Consider the following 22,928-nt stretch of genomic DNA (forward strand, 5'->3'; position numbering starts at 1 on the left):
GCACATGGGCCTTTATTCCTAGAAAAATTTAGAAGGTCACCAAAAAGAATTGTAAAGGCTGGCTCCGTTAAGGTCTCCAGAGAAAGAGATGATCAGCTTCTACATTTTCGAAAAGATGAATGTTTTTAGGCAAAGAACAACAAAACTGACAATCAGATAATCCCTCATACTTTTCCCCTTGAGAGAAAATTTTTAAAGAAAAAAAAGAGAACTTGAACCAAGTATAAATAAAAAGAGACACAACTTCAAACTGCTTAACAACAAAGAAGGAATTAGAATGTGGCTTAGTCATGTCAAACCAAATTCTGCCCAAGGGAAACTGATGGAGGAAAAACAGTTAAAGACTCATTGGAGATTATAGATACTGTCTGTTATAATGTTTAAAGCCAAAGATAGAAATGATGAATGTTTCCTGTGTTTTCCACCCAACAGTGAACAGTAAACTAGATGTTTTGCTAAAAGAAGAATATTTTGAATAGATGCTTTGTTTAACAAAGTCAGGGGTGCAGTGACAGAAAAGGAGTTGAAATAAAAATATAGGAAGAGCCCTGGAACATTTTTTAAAATAACATACTTGAGCTTCATTGTTTGTTTGTTTATGTATTATTTGCATGTAATTATTCTTAAGTGATATGTTGCTACAAATTTCTTCAACAGAAACTCGTGATGATTTTACAACTATCAAAGATACTTGATTATTGCTCCTCTGGGTTATTTTTTCACTGAGAAGATAATTCAGTCAAAACATAAGTCATGAGACTAGCGGTGTGCACAGAGAATTTTGTATTCCCCACGTTTGTAAATGCCTTTCAAATAGTGACATCACAACCGTTGTTAGCATTCCTTTAGAGGAATTCTTTTTCGTTAAATTATTTGATCATTAGAATGTGCACGTTTCCAAGAGGATGCAGTTTTTGGAAAGTAGCAGAACTTTAATAAACTTCAGTTAAATGAACATATCCATCAGCAAGAATTTAAATAACACTCATCATGCCGACTTCTACGTGAAGTGCAGGGATGACTATAAACGTGTGAAACTTGGTCTCTGCCCTTAATTGTGAGTCTGTGTACCTCTGAAACCAAGGGACTCTCTCTGTTATCCTTCACTGTATTTATAATGGTTTTAGAGCAGAACCTGAGGATATTCTGAGTGGGAAGATTCATATTGTGATAAGGAAAGGAAATCTATAAAAAGCATTGCTGTCAGTTTAACAAATAGTGGCATTGCAGGACTGGCAAATGACAAAAACCTGGCTTTTTCTTGGTCCCGGTCCCAAAAAGGTGGACCAAGAAAAAAGAAAACATGAACGTGTTTCCTTTCCAGTGCCTGTCTAGGCTGTTTTCAGTGCTCAGCTGGGATTGGTCGGACCTTCCTCCATAAGCAGTAATGAAAACCAGACCTCCTGGGACCTGCTTGAAGCATAAAGGAACTCAAAGACCAGAAAACAGCCAGGGAGGGTGGGAGTTAGCCTGGGGAGTGTAGCGGATGGATCACATTGATGAGCTGCTTCTTTCAGACAGCTGTCTTCCGTGTTTCAGCTCCCAGTCTTGGGCCAGTTTATCTTTGCACCGTGGCCAAGAAAGATATTAATACTGCTTAAGACCATCTTCCTTCCTGGGCCGTTGTTATTCTGCTTAACAAAATAAGGTGCCATTTTGTTTTCTTTTATCGAGGAAGGAATCCTCAGCTAAGGTGACTTAACATGGATTTGTCTTCAAAAATATACCGAGCTCTTTCCTCCTCCAGATCACCTACAGGCATTACCTTGTTGCTGCGTTCAATCCCAACATAATCAGCCTCTTCTGGAATTGTCACAAAGAGCTCGGCTTCGTAGGCACCTTCCCCTTCATTTCTCGCGTTGATTATGAGCGTGAGGTGGTTTTCATCTCCAACGATGACCTGATGCTTGTCTCTAAAAATGCAGTTTAAAAAGAATCGTCAGGTACTGTGCATCTCTGGATTCATGGATATTTTATTTAAGGACTTAGAGGAAGATGTAAACATGCAAGACTGGGGGAAAAAACAAGATGGATCGTCATGAGGGGGTGGTGAGAAGAATCAAAACTATGTCTGGATGAGAAGGACAGGAAAACATCCAGGGGTGTTCTGGTAAATATTTAACAACCAGCGCTTCAAACTAGTGGTTACCAGTGGAGGAAGGGGCAACATCGGGGGCGGGGGCAGGGGGAGGTACAAACCACTGGGTCTGAGACAGGCTCACGGATGTATGTACAACTCAGGGAATAGAGCCCCTACTTTGGAATAACTGTAAATGGAAAGTAACGTTTAAAAGCTGTATACTAGGGCTTCCCTGGTGGTGCAGTGGTTAAGAATCCGCCTGCCAATGCAGGGGACACGGGTTCGAGCCCTGATCCGGGAAGATCCCACATGCCGCGGAGCAGCCAAGCCTGTGCGCCACAACTCCTGAGCCTGTGCTCTAGAGCCTGTGTGCCACAACTACTGAGCCCGTGTGCCACAACTACTGAGCCTGCGCTTTAGAGCCCGTGAGCCACAACCACTGAGCCCATGTGCCACAACTACTGAAGCCCGTGCACCTAGCGCCCGTGCTCCGCAACAAGAGAAGCCACTACAGTGAGAAGCCCGTGCACCACCATGAAGAGTAGTAGCTCGCCGCAACTAGAGAAAACCCGTGTGCAGCAACGAAGACCCAATGCAGCCAAAACTAAATTTATGTATTTATTTATTTATTTTTTAAAAGCCTGTATAATAAATAAAGTAACAACCAGTTCTCAAAAACGAAAGGAAACAAAGAAAACCAGGATGTGTAGCATTTGCCGATTCCAGTGGTGTAAATCCTCCCACTGTGATCAATTTCAAGCTCCCAACATACTTAACGATCTACCAGCAAAAATTCCTGAAAAGTTAACAATTAGCTCACAAACCAGGAGGAGACGGCTTCAGCACATCCCTGAAAACATCCCATAGGAGGAAGATGGGCAATGGGAAGAGAGGGAGAGAGGTGGTTTAGAAAGTAGGAGGGGAAGCTGAGTGTGACACAAAGTGGAAAATAAGAGGGAAGAAAGAGGCAGATAAAGGAAGATCTCAAATAGCTGATTGTGAGGTATTCTGAGGACATTTAATTCACTCCAGACTTCAAATTGAAACAGCATTTGGAAATGCCTACTTGTGACCCTTAATCAAAGCTATTGCTTCGGACACTGGCTAGATTATGAAGTTTGGAAAAAGTCCCCTTGAGAGGTTACCAAGAAGCTTCCAAACACTGGCAGCAAGATAGTTCCTGGGGTGGGGATGGGTTGAGGCAGGTAGAGAGGAGAGCAACCGGAACCACCAGAGATGAGTTAACTTCAAACAGAAGCATTTCCCCCCACTTTTGGTGAAGGATGGAACAGCTCAGGCAAAGTCTTGGGGTGTGTCACTTGACACCAATGACAAAGACCTAAGCCACAGGCTAACCCAAAGTGTAGCCAAGCTCAGAAATGTCACGCAGCGCACTTATTTTGGTAGTGGCTGGAAGTGTATACTTTCTCCAGAGAAGCTTTAAGTAAACACCTGTATGCCATTAGGTAAAATGGACAAGTTTATTTATTTAAACTTACGGTCTAGCTGACAGCTTCAAGTCAGGAATGCACATGTTATCTTCTCCACAGTCGACCAGGATGTGAGCCTGTGTTGTGGAAAAACATGTATCAGGAAGAATCTGGGAAAACCTGAATCCCGTCCTTTCTCTTGAAAATTATAAATGATCCCACAAGTTAAACCAAAGCTTTCCTTTCACTCTGCATGAGTCTACCTAGCTAGAAACTCTGTTCGGCAGTGACCTCCCCTTATAGGCTAGCTTACTTAGGAGCCCGATTCCAATTCATTCTGAAATGTCTGTAAAGAATGCTACTCTGGCCGATGTTTTGAGGATTACAGGCTGTACTGCTTCTATTACAGCCACATTTTGAACAAATTAAATCTTGGTTCCACAAGGGGAAGGGCTTCTGAAAACACAGGGATGCAGTGTTTCAGGAAACGTGTTCAGAAAATCTCCCAAATGTTACAAGTGTGTATTCAGGAATGAAAACAAAAGGGCCTGGATTTCATCTTAAGGTCACAGGAGCAATGCCCAGGGCCTGATTGCGAATATACCATTCAAGACGGGCCAGGACCTACCTGTTCGGTAACAACGTTTTCCCTGTAGTAATTCAGTATTGGTTTCACCTCCAGACTTTCTTTAAAGGTGGATTCATCCAAACTGTAATTCAAACTAATGTTGATTGGAGACAGTTTATCTCGGAATTCGGTTTCATCCTAGGGAAAGTAATCACACACTCAAGAAAGGCCCTGTGAAATGGCTGCAAGATGTTAGTTGGTGGAAGGCAGACAGCACTTGCCTCTGGCCATTAAAAGTGAACCATGAAGTAATTACCACCCCAGCGGGCCTAGGCACATGCTGTGGATGTGGCATAGAGAAGCCAGGTTAATGAACGTATGTTCAGAGTTGGAATCATTTAGGCTTCGTTGAAATACATGCTTCTGGAAGCAATCTTCAGGTTCTCCAGATCTTCAACAACTCACACGGATTGGTCAAATTGCACAGTTAAAAATCAGTTGCACAGGAAACGTCACTGAAAGTTTCATGAACTGGGATTTTTATCTTAATGAGGTTGGCAGAATTTGTAAGTTCCCTTGGGCTCAGAGGAGGAAAACCTCTCGATTCTCTTCCTTTCTTATCATCTCTTTAAGTCCTTGTTTGCATGAACTTCGAAACACCTTCAGCACATCTGAAGTTCCCTTAGAAAAAGCACCAGAACCTTCCTGGGGAGGGAGGGGGTAGTACCGGCAGCAAGGTCTGGACATATAGGAACTCCCAAACCATGGAGTGGGCATGCCGCCCTTCAGCCGGGTGCCAGTATCAGTCATAATAAGACACGAGGGTCGTGCGCCAGCTTTTCATTCTACAATGTGTTTGTAAACTCTGCTTTCTACAGGTTTTCCCCTCACTATATCCCCTCAAAGAGGAGACCAAATGAAAAGAGGCTTCACAATGTCATCACTGGTAAGAAGATGAAATAACTGTATCATAACACGTTTTGGCTTTTTATTTCATGGTGGGTTTAGGAGTTATTGTAAAAATCCATTGCTTTAAAAATGTAATTATAACTTACTTTTAATAAAGCCTTTGAATGCCTTACCCTTTTCCTAAGTTGGCTCAGAAATGCACATTGATAAAATCTGGCCAGACATCCTCACGTAGGATAAAAATTCAAATAAAGTGTGTCTAACGTTTATGTTTTTTGCGGGGAGGCAGTTAGAAATGAAAACCACCTGAGTTAGCACTAGTACTAAAGAGTGTATTCAAAACAAGAAGAAACTTAGGAGCAGAAACTCACACAACATTGTAAATCAACTATACTCTAATAACAATTAAAAGAAAAAAAGAAGCAGCTTAGGAATTAAAAGCAATACATCATTAGGTTGGCTGAAGTCAGGCTCAACAGAGGAGTGTGTGGCTTTAAAGATTTCTCCTATAAAATGAACATAGATGTGGGTCTGTGTGAACCACTGTGATGTTTAAATGGAGAAAAATGGTTGGAATTTGGACTTCAATGTTAGAGGCCAGAAAGGTGATTCTGGAACACTTACTCGAAGGTAAACGATAAAATCCTGGCATTGGAGGGATTTCTGCCCCTTTATCACGAGAGGGAAGACGAGATGTGACTGATGGTTTTCAAGGAAGAGCGTGCGTTTAATGGCTCCTTTTTGTTTCAGGGAATCTAACTGCACCTCGGCAGTCAGGCCTAAAGGACAGACATAAAGCAAATATAATCCAGAAAGGAAAAGTATTCAGTGAATGTAGCGCTTTATCAGAGATACGAATTCCTATTTCAGCTTGCTTATTCAGGAAACATTTTTTCCATAGTTGGGACCAAAAACAATACACGAGCTGCAAAGATTTGATAAAATACTCCCCAAGCTAAACAACTTGTTTTATAATGGTTTTACACACAAAGTCATTTCCCCCATAATTAGGTCTGTTCTTACAGACAGTACCAATTATTCAAGGACTGTTGATGTAGAAGTTCCCATATTTATAACAGAAATCTTGGTGCTGACAAAGAGCTCTTTGAAAGCTTTAAATGGTCTGTGCACCGCTTACTGTTGACTTTTCTTGATACGGTATAGGAGTGGAAAACTGAAAATATGCTCACCGATCGTGTTTGAAATGCTCTGGCCTGCCACAGATGCACACACTCTTAAAGAAAAGCTAGGGGAAATAATAATCAATAATTTATTGGTTAATAAACTTTTGCAATCTGAAGTAGCAAACTTCCTTTACCTTACCCCAGATAAAACGAATGCTTTATTTTTCCTCTATACTTCTCTTAGTGTACACACACACACACACACAAAACCAAACAAATAAATATGCATATATTTATTGATTGATATATATACTTATCAAAAATATATTTATATACATATATATATCCAACAATTCTAATACGATTAAGAAAGGTGACGTTATTACATAGGAAGGTAATACTTAAAATATTACTAGAGGTCGATTGATTTAATCAGTGGATTAATTGATCAATTACTTGCTGCCTTTTTTCAAGAAATGCATGTGAATATCTTCCATGTGCCAGGGAGTGAAGAATTGGGCAGAACAGCAGGGGGACAGCTAGTGGCAGAGCCTGGAGGTGAGCAAGCACGTGACCCCAACTTGAGGAACCTGAAGAAATCTGGTGCGTTAGAGAAAGATGGGGAAAGCTGTAGGAAGCCGAGGCTGGCTGGGTCAGTAGGTAGGGAACAGGGCTTTGAAAATCACGTTAAAGAATTTGGATCAAGAGGTGCAAACTATTAGGTATAAAATAAACTACAAGGACATATTGTACAACATGGGGAATATAGCCAATATTTTATAATAAGTATAAATGGAGTATAATCTTTACAAATTGTAAATCACTGTACTGTATACCTGTAATTTATATAATATTATACATCAACTACACTTCAATTAAAAAGTATTTGGATTTAATTCTGAGAGGCATGGAGCATCACTATACAATTAACCCATAATCCACTCTCCGTGGAAGGAGAGAAGAACTCAGGCAGGTACTTGCCAGGAGTGGGATATAATTTGAGGCAGAGACACCAGAAGAGGGAAGGGAAAAAGAAAGAAAATGGGGAGCGTAGAGTGACCATCTCAGGCTTGGTAAGCACAACAATACAGTGTATAAGGTCAATTAAAAAAAGGATGGATATGTAGGAGAGACCTTTGTAGTTTTGCCTTGAACATGCCCTAAACTCAATCCAGGGAGGTGTCTGCTGTGGCTCGTAGGATGGCCTGCACTTGGGTCTATCCTGTGGCCTCGGAGGGAATGAGGACCGGCCAGCGGTCTCTGCCTGACTGTTGCATGTGCTGACCTCCCTATGGAAAAAGGTCAAGCTCTAAGCGCCAGCATTCTAGATGGGGCTTTTTCACATTTCTAAGGAAGTAAAAATGTAAGAAAATACTTAAGTATGATTTAACGACAGCCTTAACGTTTTTACTAGTAAATACTCTAGTATGATTTGAATATTTCCACAGAATCCAAAAGGAGTAAATAATCTCTAGTCGTGCTTTAACTATGTGTCAGCTTCCTGTGTCAGATATAATGAAGATGTGTCACATCTGGGATTCATCTAGCTCCCGTGACCTCAGTCAATGTCTCCCTTCAGGGTAAGTAATTTGTCACATACCATTAAGCCAAACGTTTTCCGAGATGTCTCTGCTATTTCAAGTGTTTGTACCACTTCCCCAGAGAAATCATGAATTCCAGCCCACTTCCACTTCAATTGGAATAATTCAAGAAAGATGAATAGTTAATCACATCTTTAAATTTTGTAGCAGGTCTGGCTTTCAAAATTGGAATTTTTTCTGTGTCTGACTTTTTTGGAGGTACTTGGGTATGTGTTAAAATTGTTGACCGCTTTTCTATTCATCCTTATACTGAATAGGCAAAACTCATTAGCTTGTATAAGATAAATTCCTATTTGTAATAAAATTATCATTATATCTATAGATTCAAATAATTTTACATACAGTATTTTGTCTAACACAATTGAGAAGCAATAAAAGTTTTTGCAAATGAGATAAAGTTATGAATGTGAACATTATCTCCTCCTTTTGAGAAGAATTTGATTTAAAAACGATGTCATCAGCTGAAGGGTCACTTGGTTTATAAATTATATGTCAGTGTTATTCTATACTTCTTAGTTCCCCCTTTCTGTTACCTTTATATCATTAAGTGGACGATTTAAACTTTTTCATACAAGTTTAAATAACCGCTACGACTTACTGAATTATTGATAATAGCACTCCAACCTAAACTTTTTGGCTTATAGATGTCTTTAGCAGAAAAGAGTTGCCAAGTTATAACTTTCAAAGCATTCTCTTCTGATCTAAAAAGAAAACCTCACTGAATTTACAACATTTATATTATGTTATATATAAACACACACATATACATCGTATGTTTTATATAACAGATACTTAGGTGCACTCACAGGTCTATACCTAATTATAACGCACACTTGTTATCAGAGAAAGCTGTGAATTATTATTAAATTAGAATTAAAATTTCAAACTAGCATTTATGATCATAGTCAATATGAATAGGTCTGACTGGAGCAAAAAAACTCCACTAAACCAGCCCATATCCCTCATCACATAATTTCTAAATGAAACTGTTGGGCTATACTTCTGGTGCTTCAGAAGGCAGGACAGTACCTTACAAATCCTCTAATACTAGTCCTAACCCAATGCAGGAAGGGTTAGAATAATGACCTGGTGATGTAATGGTGCTCGTAGCCACATATGGGAGAAGAGGAATGAGATAAATGTGAAACAGGACTTAAAAGTACAAAGCAATTCACTTTTCAATCTAACCAATTCAATGCCCTTTCAGTGATGGCAAATATCAGGTTTTACATAAAGTTAGGCATATCTGAAAAGTTTTTCCAAATTTGAAAAGGGGATAGTTATTAACTTTTATATTTATAAAATATTTTTTTTTTACCAAACAGTGTTTTTTTTTTTTTTTGCGGTATGCGGGCCTCTCACTGTCGTGGCCTCTCCCGTTGCAGAGCACAGGCTCCGGACCCGCAGGCTCAGCGGCCATGGCTCACGGGCCCAGCCGCTCCGCGGCATGTGGGATCTTCGCGGACCGGGGCACGAATCCGTGTCCCCTGCATCGGCAGGCGGACTCTCAACCACTGTGCCACCAGGGAAGCCCTACCAAATAGTTTTAATCTTTCTCATTAGATGACAATTATGTGAATATTTATGGGTTGGCTTTTTTTTTTTTTTCCTCTAGTTTAGAAATGCAAGTAGCAGAAACTTTATAAAATTACACAGCTGGGCTTCCCTGGTGGCGCAGTGGTTGAGAGTCCGCCTGCCAATGCAGGGGACACGGGTTCGTGCCCCGAAAGGCAGAGAAATTCACGTTGAGGGAAATGGAGAACCATTTCCCAGTTAGAGGTTTACTTAATAGTTTTCAGATGTACAATACAAGATTATATCAAATACAGACAAAAATTACAGAAAAGAAAATCAACAAATGCTTTTCAATCATTTTTTAAAAAATGAGCTAAATTCCTATAATACATTTTAAAAAGTATCCGAGAAACACATTCGAGACTGAACCCGCTGTTAATTTTCCATCTTCTAATACTCTGAGTTACCCATTCAAAATTTTTGTCGTGAAAATAAAACATCTTTCAGGAAATGGATGCAATAGAATCAAATAAATAATTGTAATTTGCCCACGTAACAAATCTGATTTAATGCAACAAGAGTTCGTGAAAACAAGGCAATTTTCTTGTTAAAAAGTAATATTCATGTCAATCCCAAACTCCCAATCTGCTATATTTAAAATAAAATGCCTTTCCATGAAAAAAACAATTAAAAATTTTTTTAAAAATAAAAAGGAATATTCTTTCCATAAAACCAAACAGATCCCACAATCTGTTAAAAAAAACACTTCAATTTTTTGAAAAATCCTGAGAAAAGATGATCTCGTTCGTAACAACATTTCACACCAGAGTGTGCCACACATATATGCTTTAAAGAATTCAGTCTAGAAGTCCATTCAGTGATGAATGTGCGAACAGAGGACTGTTGGGCGAAATACCAAAGTTTTAATACTTGTGCCCAAGTAGCACTCATTGTTCATTTCATGTTCATTTCATCCAGGGTTAGGAGAGATGCTAGCTAGCTCTTTCACATATTTTCTCAGATCAGGTTTTCATTATAATATTTTATGGTTTCATACCATTTTAAAATGTGCTCAGGGCATTTCCCAGTTACTTTCAGAAGCTGCTTAAGGGGAAGACAGGCCTCCCTGAACCGAGAGGTCCCAGCAAAGGAGGTTTTTCAAAGAATTCTTCAGGGTCCTCTACACCCCCATCCACCACCCTCAAAGGCTTTGACTCCAGTCTGAACCCCTGTCCAAGGCCATGAGCAACGTGCTGAAACTGGCTTCTATGGGTCTATAGACTGGTGTGTTCTACATTCTGACTTTCTCAGGAACCGACCATGTCATCTGAAAATGGAGGTAAATCTCAAATGCTCCAAATGTTTGTTGATTTTTCAGAGAATATACCCTAAGGCATTACCCAATATGACAGACTTCTGACCCTGGAGGATCTACATATTGAGAAGCAAAGTGGCATTTTCTTGAGCTGTGCTACAGCCAAGTTCCATTTCTTACTGCCTTCGGGTGACCGGCCAGATTCACGAGGAACATTCTCAGGTGTGTGAGCCTGTCCGCCTACAGGCCAGGCAGAGGACTATTCCTGACGATGAGATCATGGCCACAGAAATATAGTTGAGGACACAAAAATCTCTATTTTTATAAAATTTACCTTCTGTCTCATTGTATACAGATGTGAGGTTATAAAACTGACATCTATTTTCAGCACAGGAAACCAAGTAATTTAACTCAAGCCTATTTAAGAAAAAAAAAAAAAGGACAATACATATGTCTGAAAAGTGGTTTCCATATGCATATGCAAATACAAGCATCAAGGTATTTTATTATATTTTCAGTTTGGTTAATGTGTATTTTAGTACGCCAAGATTCTAAAAGAGATCTCCAAGATTTGCTTTGTCGGGAATTTTCTCAAGTGTTTTTGTTTCTCATCACACGTGGAGCCTGTAGATTGGAGAAATGGCCTTCCCATGACAGCAAAAGTTCAGCATCGTGTGAGAGATGCTTTTGTTTTTCTTTTGAAAGACTAACAACTGGCTACTCAGATGTGGTGCACAGACCCACAGCATTAGCACCCCCTTGGAGCCTCTTCAGAAATGTAAAGTCTCAGCCCCCATCCCAGGCCTGCGGCCCCCAAAGCTGCATGTTCACCAGATCTCCAGGTGATCTGAGTCTGCCTAAGCGGGCAGCAGCACCGCACTGACTCACCAGGCCACAGATGCCATCGATTCTGGAATCTGGCAGGTTTTATTATCCAGATTGATGATCACCGGGTGCAGGAGAAGCTGGGCTCCCACCGTCACAACCGGCCTCGCTCTGCAGGGAGAAGACACACGGTTTTAACCAGCCCCAGGAGGGGCAGGCAGAAGCCCACTGCTCCACCTCTAGAGGCCACGGCCAACATTCCCGGCCCCGGTGCCAAGAATTCCCCTCACTGAGTGAACAGGTGGGCTCTAGACTCAACCAACGACCTCCAGACACATCCGGTAGCTCACAAATACAAATAAAGGAGCCATGGGCCCATGAAGCACAGCCACGCTCACGGACCTTCCCTGTCTGTGGAGGGGCTCACGGTATTTTGGCGACATGGCTGTGAAAGATTTCTCCTCTGGGACCTGCCGGTCTGTCCATATTCGCATCTGAATATGAGGAAGTACATCATCCTACAGTCACTCACGTTGCATCTGTAAGTACTCGAGTTTTGCTAGTTTTGTCGCCATGTTGGCTGGTGATTTTGAACCGCTGATCGATCATTTTCTAGACAAGCTTTGCAGACTGAGCTAAACCCATGAGGGTGAGCTGACTCATGCTGTGCTTCACGTGGAGCAATGGTTCTCAACCCGGACTGCACAACAGAAGCACCCCGGGAGCTGAAAAACAGAAGCCAGTCTCCCGGGGTCAAGGCCAGGCACTGGAATGTCAAAAACAAAAACCTCCAGGTGATTCTATGGTGCGGCCGAGTTTGAGGAGAGGGGCTAATGCCGAGTAAACTCCATTCCAACCACCCAGGGAGGATAAATCAGACAAGAAAGTAAGTCACTGGGAAAAGGAATGGGGCAATATTTATAAAGCTTGGTGCCAAGATATAAGAAATGGGAGTGAAATCTCCAGATGACAGTGTGAAACGACGTGTTGCTTGTTTTCCTCCGACAGGAGGGAGGGCGGGGCCTTGGGGCAGCGTGTTGCTTAGGGCACTGGTTTAAACAATTCCGTGTTTACCGTAATGGCGCCCAATGGGAATTTTCCTGAACTCCTTTGCGCTATTATCTGTACTCTGTTACGTGATTTTTCTTTTCAATATTGTGTTAGCTCCAGCCCTTGGAAGAGCAGATGATAAGACAGGATGAGACACACAAGACACTTATTAGGGCAAATACTGATGAGGGAAAAAGGGGAGGGAGGGAGGAGGGAGGAGGCTGGGACCAGCAGTCAGAGTGTGATGTACGTCTGATTCCTGTGAAGAAGTAAGGAAACGAAAGAGGATCTGGGAAAGAAGCGCCAGCCAGGGCACTGGGGAGCCCTTGAGCCAAATCTGCCTGCTAGTGGAGCTCCAGGTGGGCCTGTATTTGTATCCCTGTTGTGTCCAGTAATCAGCTGGGAGCAGCTCATGGGAAATAGGGCCTTGTTGCACATGTAGACCCAGAGCACAGTGGAGGGACCATGAGTCAGTTTCACTCCATCAGCTCTGAGTGGTGCATCTTCATGGCCACCACAAACACAGCCCCATCCTTCAGGTACTTTGAGAGTTTCAATCACCTGATTCTCTAGCCCCTGAAGTGGAGAGTGGCTAGTATAAATCAGCCCTCTGAGTATGTCTTGGGACTGATGAAGAAGACAATCTTGCCTACTTGAGGAAACCGACTTTTGAATCCCTCAGGGAGTTGACCTAGGTTCGAACTATGTGCCCAGAACACCTGGATTGGACCTCTGCCTTTTGTCTTGATATCCTGACCTAGTGTCTTGCATTCCTATAAAACATTTTTTAATAATAAAAAAGAATCTAAATTTTTTTTAAGAAGAAAGAAGAATCTAGTAAGTAACCGGTAGCACTGTCTACCAGTTACTTATTATTCCACGTACCTTACATGCAGATTCTCACTTAATCCTTTCAACAAAAATAAACTTGTAATGTAAATATTATGCCCATTTTACAATGAAGGAAATCTGAGGCTCAGAAAGTTATAGAAACTCGCCCAAGATTACAAATGGGTGAGTGTGTGGAGTGGCCAGGTTTTTTAAATCCAGACCTGTCACATTTGAACAGTTGTTCAATTCTTGCTTTGGGAGGCTACCAATTCTTGGTATTTCTGTTCCTTAATGTAGTGTCCACACTTGATGATAGAGGCCAGGATGCATGGCAACACTCCCCCACCCTGCATTCCTTATCTATAGGCACATTTTAATGCATTTCCAAAGCAAAGAGAAGTATTCAAATGTAATAACTTAAAAAAATGTGTCATTTTAGAAGTTCTGCTAAGATTCACATCTTATTTAATGTTATGTTAGTAGAAGCTGGAAGTTTGGTCACGAGGTATGAGAAAAAAAAGACAGAAGGGCTGAAAGAAAGGGGAAAATATTGAGAGCAAATATTCCTCCAAACTTTACAAAGAGCATCTAAATGCTCTCCAAAATAGATAGTTTGGATTTACTCTTTAAGGCAAAACTAACAATGAAAAAGAAATGCATTTGAGACGATTAGAGCATGTCCACGGATGGAGGAATAAAGAAAATGTGGCTTTCAGCCATAAAAAGGAAATCTTGCCATTTATGACAACACAGAAGTACCTTGAGAGCATTATGCTAAGTGAAAAAAGTCAGACAGAAAAAGATCAATACCATATGATCTCACCTACATGTAGAATCTAGAAACAAAAATCAAAACCAACAAATGAACATATAGATACAGAAAAGAGATTGGTGGTTGCCAGAGGTGGGGATGAGATGGAGGTGGAAATGGATGAAAGTGGCCAAAAGTATAGACTTCTGTTTATAAGATACATAAGTTTGGGGGATGAAATATATAGCATGGTGCCTAGAGTTAATAATACTGTGTTGTATATTTGAAAGTTGCTAAGAGGGTAGATCTTAAAAGTGCTCATCACACACACAAAAACTGTAACTATGTGTGGTGATGGATGTTATCAACTAGACATTGTGGTGATGATTTTGCAGTATATACAAATATTGAATCATTATGTTGTATGCCTGAAACTAATATAATGTTACATGTCAATAAAAGAAAAGAGCATTTGCATACCACCAACCACATACCTGTAAACAGCTACTTTTCCTGTTCCAAATGCACCCACAATTAAATCTAAAAAAGACAAAAACACAACACGTGTACAAATTTTATAGAAACGATCCAAACTCATAATTATAAATAGCACATAAAGCATCCTGAAATGCTGATTGCAGAGTGAGAGTCATAAATGTAAGAACAGCAAATCACACCGTTCTTAAGACATTTTGGAAAGGATACTGGAACTTCACTCTAGCTCCGTAAGACACATACATCAATAGATCTCAAACCCTTCTGGACTCAGGAAGGCCAGCCTTCTAGAAATGCTTCAGATGCTCATCGTAACACCATTTCTCCTATCCTCCAGACTCAAGGCACACATCTTAAATCAGAAGGGGAAAAGCAGGGGCTAAGGGCCTACTAAGTGCCAGGCTCGTAGCACATAGTATTTTATCATCCCGCTACCGGAGCAACCCTATAAGGAAAGTATTTTACCAACGAAGTGAGACATTTTGGCTGTCATCTCGTCACAGCCATTTGCTCTTGACAAATGTGCGGATGGCGAGTATGGTTTTGGCACAGTGATCAGTAGCATATGAAATAACTGACATAGCATTACAGCCGTCTCTCCTCATTTGCGGTTTTGCTTCTTCAGTTTCAGTTACCTGTGGTCAGCCACGGTCTGAAAATATTAAGTGGAAAATTCCAGAAATCAACAACTCATCCGTTTTAAATTGCATGCCGTTCTGAGCAACGTGATGAAATCTCACGCCGTCCTGCTCTGTCCCGCCCGGGATGTGAATGATCCCTTGGTCCAGCGTGTCCTGTCCGTAGTCACTTAGCCAACTTGGTGTCTCAGTGCTTGTTCAAGTGACCCTTACTTTACTTAATAATGGCTCCAAAGTGCAAGAGGAGTGAGACTAGGGACTTCCCTGGCGGTCCAGTGGCTAAGACTCCATGCTTCCACTGCAGGGGGCAGGGGTTCGATCCCTGGTCGGGGAACTAAGATCCCGCACGCCGCGTGGCACGGCCAAAAAAAATTAAAATTAAAAAAAATTTTTTAAAAAGGAGTGATGCTGGCAATTAAGACGTGCCAAAGAGAAGCCGTAAAGTGCTTCCTTTAAGTAAAAAGGTGAACGTTCTCCACTTAATAAGGAAAGAAACAAAATCCTATGCCGAGGTTGCTAAGATCTGTGGTAAGAAGAAATCTTATGTCTGTGAAATTGTGAAGAAGGAAAAAGAAAGCCGTGCTAGTTTTGCTGTCGCATCTCAAACTGCAAAAGTTAAAGCCACGGTGGGTGAGAAGTGCTTAGTTAAGATGGAAAGGGCATTAAATTTGTAACAATAAGATATTTTGAGAGAGAAACCACATTCACATAATTTTTATTATAGTATATGATTATAATTGTTCTATTTTATTATTAGTTATTGTTAATCTCTGACTGTGCCTAATTTATAAATCCAGCTTTATGTATAGGAAAAAACATAATATGTGTAGGGTTCAGTACTCTCCGCGGTTTCAGGCATCCACTGGAGGGTCGTGGAACGTATGCCCCCCTGGATAAGCAGGGAAACCACTCTACAAAAATATTAAATAACAACAACAGTGATAATACTAAATAGCACATATTGAACACTTATTCTAGGCCAGGAATCCTTTTAATAGATTTACTTTAACTTATTCTTAACAAGTTAAGAAGTCTCTATCATATTATTAGCACAGTTTTACAGAAGAGTAATTTGAGACTTAGGGAGGCTCACCGATACATTCATTGAAGTTCACACAAGTACATAAGAGGTGAAGCTGGGTTACAGTGGTGCTGGGCAACAGAGCAATCTTAGACTATTTGAGGGGTAATGTTCACAATGACCTCAGTGACCGGCTGATATATAGGCAGAACTCTCTGTTTTTCTTAATCTCATCTATAATGGTTATTCTTTCTCGGTGGATGCAATCAAACAAAAATTTAAATGACCATGGTGATATCTGCAGAGTAACATTTAGAAGCAGAGATGGGAAAACTGGATTCGGAAGAAATAACGGCCACAGAAGAAAACTTACAATAGCTGAAACTCTAACCGGTTAATTCTAGTAGGACAGAAGTGAAAATGAAAAAAAAAAGAAAAAGAGAGGAGGGAACTCCTTTGTCAGTGCCATATGGAAAACCGATCAAGAAATTAAACTGGTTCAATGGAGTTCGTACAGGAAAATGATTTATAGCCACATGCCCTTGGCATTCACCTTTCCAGAACAAAGGAACTGGCCAGGCTGCAAGCAATATGATTCTTCTCTAGGGGCCTCTCTTGGCTGGGCCAAGGGCATTGTCCTCGGTCCATGATGCATGGGAGTTGGATGGATAAGCAGGTACATGAGCGCACATGGCTGCTTTCTTAGGGTGACTCTGAGACATGTACTTCCCTGTCTCCCAGATTTCCCCAGCTAGACAGAGTCCGAGTTGCCCACCCTGTCAGCCTCTTGAGGATAATCTTCCCTTCCCACATCTCTCTTCCCTACTCCCTTAGCAATGATTTTCTGGGGATATTTCTCAAACCACTTGCCTTCTTTTTTGAACTTAATTAATTATTTTATACAGCAGGTTCTCATTAAATATCTATTTTATACATATTAGTGTATACATGTCAATCCCAATCTTCCAATTCATCACACCACCGCCACCTCCCCCCACCACTTTCCCCCCTTGGTGTCTGTATGTTTGTTCTCTACGTCTGTGTTTCACTCTCTGCCCTGCAAACCGGTTCATCTGTACCATTTTTCTAGATTCCACATATATACGTTAATATACAATATTCGTTTTTCTCTTTCTGACTTACTTCACTCTGTATGACAATCTCTAGATTCATCCACGTCTCTACAAATGACCCGATTTTGTTCCTTTGTATGGCTGAGTAATATTCCATTGTATGTATGTGCCACATCTTCTTTATCCATTCGTCTGTTGATGGGCATTTAGGTTGCTTCCATGACCTAGCTATTGTAAATAGTGCTTCAGTGAACATTGGGGTGCATGTGTCTTTTTGAATTATGGTTTTCTCTGGGTATATGCCCAGGAGTGGGATTGCTGAGTCATATGGTAACTCTATTTTTAGTTTTTTAAGGAACCTCCATAATGTTCTCCATAGTGGCTGTATCAATTTACATTCCCACCAACAGTACAAGAGGGTTCCCTTTTCTCGACACCCTCTCCAGCGTTCGTTGTTTGTAGATTTTCTGATGACAGCCATTCTGACTGGTGTGAGGTGATAGCTCATTATAGTTTTGACTTGCATTTCTCTAATAATTAGTAATGTTGAGCAGCTTTTCATGTGCTTCTCGGCCATCTGTATGTCTTCTTTGGAGAAATGTCTATTTAGGTCTTCTGCCCATTTTTGGATTGGGTTGTTTGTTTTTTTAATATTGGGCTGCATGAGCTGTTTATATATTTTGGAGATTAATCCTTTGTCTGTTGATTCATTTGCAAATATTTTCTCCCATTCTGAGGGTTGTCTTTTCGTCTTATTTGTAGTTTCCTTTGCTTTGCAGAAACTTTTAAGTTTCACTAGGTCCCATTTGTTTATTTTTGTTTTTATTTCCATTACTGTAGGAGGTGGATCAGAAAAGATCTTGCCGTGATTTATGTCAAAGAGTGTTCTTCCTATGTTTTCCTCTAACAGTTTTATAGTGTCCAGTCTTACATTTAGGTCTCTAATCCATTTTGAGTTTATTTTTGTGTATGGGGTAAGGGAGTGCTCTGATTTCATTCTTTTAACTGTAAAGCTTTTGATTTCTCCATCGAATCTGAATGAGATCCTTGCTGGGTAGAGTAATCTCGGTTGTGAATTCTTCCCTTTCATCACTTTAAATATGTCATGCCACTACCTTCTGGCTTGTAGAGTTTCTGCTGAGAAATCAGCTCTTAACCTTATGGGAGTTCCCTTGTATGTTATTTGTCATTTTTCCCTTGCTGCTTTCAACAATTTTCCTTGTCTTTAATTTTTGCCAATTTGATTGACTATGTGTCCTGGCATGTTTCTCCTTGGGTTTATTCTGTATGGGACTCTCTGCACTTCCTGGACTTGGGTGGCTGTTTCCTTTCCCACCCAAGAAGTTTTCAACTATAATCTCTTCAAATATTTTCTCGGGTCCCTTCTTTCTCTCTTCTCCTTCTGGGACCCCTATAGTATGAATGTTGGTGCATTTAGTGTTGTCCCAGAGGTCCCTTAGGCTTTCTTCATTTCTTTTTATTCTTTTTTCTTTATTCTGTTCCGCAGCAGTGAATTCCACCATTCTGTCTTCCAGGTCACTTCTCCGTTCTTCTGCCTCAGTTATTCTGCTATTGATTCCTTCTAGTGTAGTTTTCATTTCAGTTATTGTATTGTTCATCTCTGTTTGTTTGTTCTTTAATTCTTCTAGGTCTTTGTTAAACATTTCTTGCATCTTCTCGATCTTTGCCTCCGTTCTGTTTCTGAGGTCCTGGATCATCTTCACTATCATTATTCTGAATTCTTTTTCTGGAAGGTTGCCTATCTCCACTTCATTTAGTTGTTTTTCTGGGGTTTTATCTTGTTCCTTCATCTGGTACATAGCCCTCTGCCTTTTCATCTTGTCTATCTTTCTGTGAATGTGGTTTTTGTTCCACAGGTTGCAGGATTGTAGTTCTTCTTGCTTCTGCTGTCTGCCCTCTGGTGGATGAGGCTATCTAGTCAAACCACTTGTCTTCTAATCCTTGTCTTAATGTCTGCTCTAAAAGAACCCAACCTAAGACACAATAATTCTTGTTAAAAATGTTTTTTAAAAAATGGACTCAAATGGCTTCAGGATTAAAATCACAGTCAAAATTCAAGCAACCTAAGTGTCCATCAACTGATGAATGGATAAAGAAGAAGTGGTATGTGTATATATGTGTGTGTGTGTGTGTGTGTGTGTGTGTATACACACACACACACACACACAATGGGATATTACTTTGCCATAAAAAAGAATGAAATATTGCCATTTGCAGCAACGTGGATGGACCTAGAGATTATCATACTGAGTGAAGTCAGACAGAGAAAGACAAATATCATATGATATCACTTATATGTAGAATCTAAAAAAACGGTACAAATGAATTTATGTATTGAGGCAAATCAGAAACAGGCTCACAGACATAGAAAACAAATGTGTCATTACCAAAGGGGAAAGGGATGGAGGAGAAATAAATTAGGAGTGTGGGATTAACAGATACACGCCATTATACATAAAATAAACTACAATGATATCCTGTATAGCACAGGGAACTCCATTCAACATCTTGTAATAATCTATAATGGAAAAGAATCAGAAAAAGCATATATATATATATATATATATATCCATTTAATTGAGTCACTGCTGTACACCTGCAGCTAACAGAATATTGTAAGTCAACTATACTTCAATATAAAAAGTTTTTTAAAACTCTCTTGTTTATAGATACAGAATCAGATTCAGATCATAGACTCAAGACTGAACTCCAAAGCTCCATATTTTAAAAGATGTGCCTGCTAATGTTTAATAAGTCAAATGAAGGTCATCTGAGGAGCTCTGTCTGTGAGATTAAGGAAGACGGTTAAGTAAAGGGCTACAACTTGACCATCTATGATTCATGGAATAAAATATTCTTTTCCAAGGGTTCAAATCTTTGAAGCCAGAAGTCAGAGTTTCTAAGTCTACCAATTTTTAAAATCACATCAGAATTTCAAGTTTTGCAACGATTTTGACATTTATTTTTTTTCTGTTACATTCGTCTCTCCCAGCACATCAGTGCGTTTTTGCTATGTCAGAGGAAAAAGCTACTGATCTGAAGAAACACGAACTCTGTTCTTCTTGTATAATCCTGGACTTAATTATTTAGACAAGTATAACACAGGTGGCACTTGGCCTGATCCGTATCTATTGATATGACACACGGACAGGAAAGTTCCATTATGAAACTGATTCAAGGGAATCATGTGCTTTGTTTTTGTCTCCAAATGAGGTGAAATGTTTGTATCTTGAGATTAGACACTTTATAAATAACAGAAGAATTATAAGAACTGACTCTTTGGAAATGGCCAAGAAAATGAGACTATAAACTCTTCCAGGGCAGGAATCTTTCCTCAGGTTTGCATATCACAAAGATTTTATGGAGTGGTAGGGGTTGAAATAAATGAAGAAAGAAAGAATCTTTGCATCCACGGCACCAGGCACAGTGCCAGAGACAGGGCAGGGACTTTATAGATACCTGTGAAATAGGAGGATAAGTAATCATGAGATAATATACTGAAGAAGAGAGAGATGAGGAAAATGTAACAGTTTTTAAGACAGGCTAATGTCAGCTACAATCAAGTTCTGCTGAGTTTTGGCATGTGCCCTTGAAGGTGTTGGGAGAGAAACGCATACACACGCGGAGGCTCCAGATTCAGAGGCTGCATCACGATCAGACTGTCTTTACAGAGGAGAGGTTGAGAGCCACCCTCCTGAAGGTCAAGAGCAGCACACGTTTTTCTTTGGGAACTCTGGTTCCTGGGCCTCAGGATGGGAATTTTCCTACTCTGGAAAAATCAAATATCTGGCGAAACAGGCCACGTTTCCTTTTTTCATGAGAATGTAGCCACAGTTACTCAGAGGCCAAGAAAACAGTTATCTACCACCAGAAGTATGTTTGTCTTTTGAGACACCACCTTGGTATTGTGCCTGCTGGAAAAGGCCAGGAGCATCTATGCTCAGGACCTTAAAGGTATCAGATTTCTCTAGGGGAGGAGAATGGATCGGCTGATCTGTATTTCTAACCAATTTGTCCTTCCAGAATATGTGATTTGCTTTGATAAGTGCTATGTGATTTCCATGTATAGATATATGATGTTATGTTCCATATATATACATACATATATTTGTTTGAGTATATAGATGTATATACCCGTATGTATCTCTCTCTATACACACATATGTATATATGTGTGCATGTATATACACATACATATACACACACAATTTTCAGAAATCTTGCATAATTCTGCCATGCTTAGGAATTTCTCCCCCCACCCACCCTGCCTTGGGACTTTCACTGTATTTTTATTTTTATTTTATTGGCGTATAGTTGATTTACAATGTTGTGTTAGTTTCAAGTGTACAGCAAAGTGATTCAGTTATACATATATTCATTCTTTTTTAGATTCTTTTCTCATATAGGTTATCACGGAATATTGAGTAGAGTTCCCTATGCTATACAGTAGGTCCTTGTTGGCTATTTATCTTAAATACAGTGGTGTGTGTATGTTCACATCAAGGGATTTCAATGATAATCTGATGACAAATTTTGGTGCTAATATTTGGATTCATAACTCTGAACTTTTTCCCTCACTTTGAGACAACAGGTCTTATACCTTTATCTAATGTTTACTTTCCTTTCTTATAGAAACTTCTTAAAAGCACATTCTGAAAACAGGCAAACAAAAGCTTTGCCTTTCTTTATACAAAGACATTTAGCCTTTTAATTTTTCCCTTGAAGAAACATTTGGCCACTAAAATTGGTGCTTTCCCCTTAATCAAAAACTGTTCTAAAAATGCTGGAGTCCTTTGTTATCACTCACATTGCCCGAGAAACACAGTTTATTTTCCTTTTGGCTTTTGATGGAACTGAGTACTTTTAAGGATACAAAAAGGGGACATTAGCATGAATGCAGGATCAGTTGGCAAGAAAAACTAACCCTAAAAAATGTGAGGTCATAGGAGATGTATTACACCTCTGTTTTGTATTTTATTTCGCTAAAACTGTTGTTTTTAAACGAAGAAGAAGTAAAGAGCCAAGTCTCTAAAGTGGTACTTGGACTGATTTCATTAATCTCTGAAAGAAATTTTAGAGTTGGAAGAAGTTCAATGTGAAAACATCAGCTTTGTTCTGAGTGTGGATTTGAGGTCTGGGCCTAGGTAGGCAGGGGGCAGAAAGGAGAGAATGGAAACTTCATGGAAGGGGGTTAGATGGGAGGGGAAGACAACAGGAAGAGTGATGACAGGGTTAGATGAATGAGTCTGCCAGAGGCGTTTCATGGGGGGAAGCCTCCGCGGTCACCCAAGCACTGACATTTCATAAACTGTGAGCCTTCTTACCTGCTACCTTCTTTCTTCCTACTTCTTACTCTCTCATCTTCTTAAGAAATATACGAGTGCTGGTCTCTTGCTCAAAATGCCATCAAACTCCTCCTTTTAAATTTTGGACTTAAAAGACATTTACTATTTCAGAATAATTCTGGACAGTGAGATGTGCTATAAAGAGCTTCCAAATAAATGAGAAACATGGGAATGTGAAACTAAGAGTTGTATGAAAAGATAATGATGACTCAGGGGCTTCCCTGGTGGCACAGTGGTTAAGAATCCGCTTGCCAATGCAGGGGACACGGGTTCGAGCCCTGGTCCGGGAAGATCCCACATGCCGCGGAGCAACTAAGCCCATGCGCCACAACTACC

General features: G+C 40.2%; 1 protein-coding gene across 1 annotated transcript in view; it reads right to left on the reverse strand.

Annotated features, from left to right (window-relative positions):
- ITGA8 (integrin subunit alpha 8) overlaps positions 1-22,928 on the reverse strand; it is a 180,924-nt gene that overhangs the window by 70,766 nt on the left and 87,230 nt on the right. Inside the window, exons 18-24 of the mRNA XM_024750072.1 lie at positions 14,494-14,539; positions 11,431-11,538; positions 6,178-6,233; positions 5,612-5,766; positions 4,139-4,276; positions 3,580-3,647; positions 1,766-1,913 (exon numbers count right to left, since the gene is read on the reverse strand). Of these exons, the coding sequence (XP_024605840.1) occupies positions 1,766-1,913; positions 3,580-3,647; positions 4,139-4,276; positions 5,612-5,766; positions 6,178-6,233; positions 11,431-11,538; positions 14,494-14,539 (719 nt within the window). The remainder of the gene's footprint in view (positions 1-1,765; positions 1,914-3,579; positions 3,648-4,138; positions 4,277-5,611; positions 5,767-6,177; positions 6,234-11,430; positions 11,539-14,493; positions 14,540-22,928) is intronic.

The sequence above is a fragment of the Neophocaena asiaeorientalis genome, unplaced genomic scaffold (genome assembly GCF_003031525.2).
Source record: "Neophocaena asiaeorientalis asiaeorientalis breed wild unplaced genomic scaffold, Neophocaena_asiaeorientalis_V1.1 scaffold4, whole genome shotgun sequence".
NCBI lineage: Eukaryota > Metazoa > Chordata > Mammalia > Artiodactyla > Phocoenidae > Neophocaena > Neophocaena asiaeorientalis.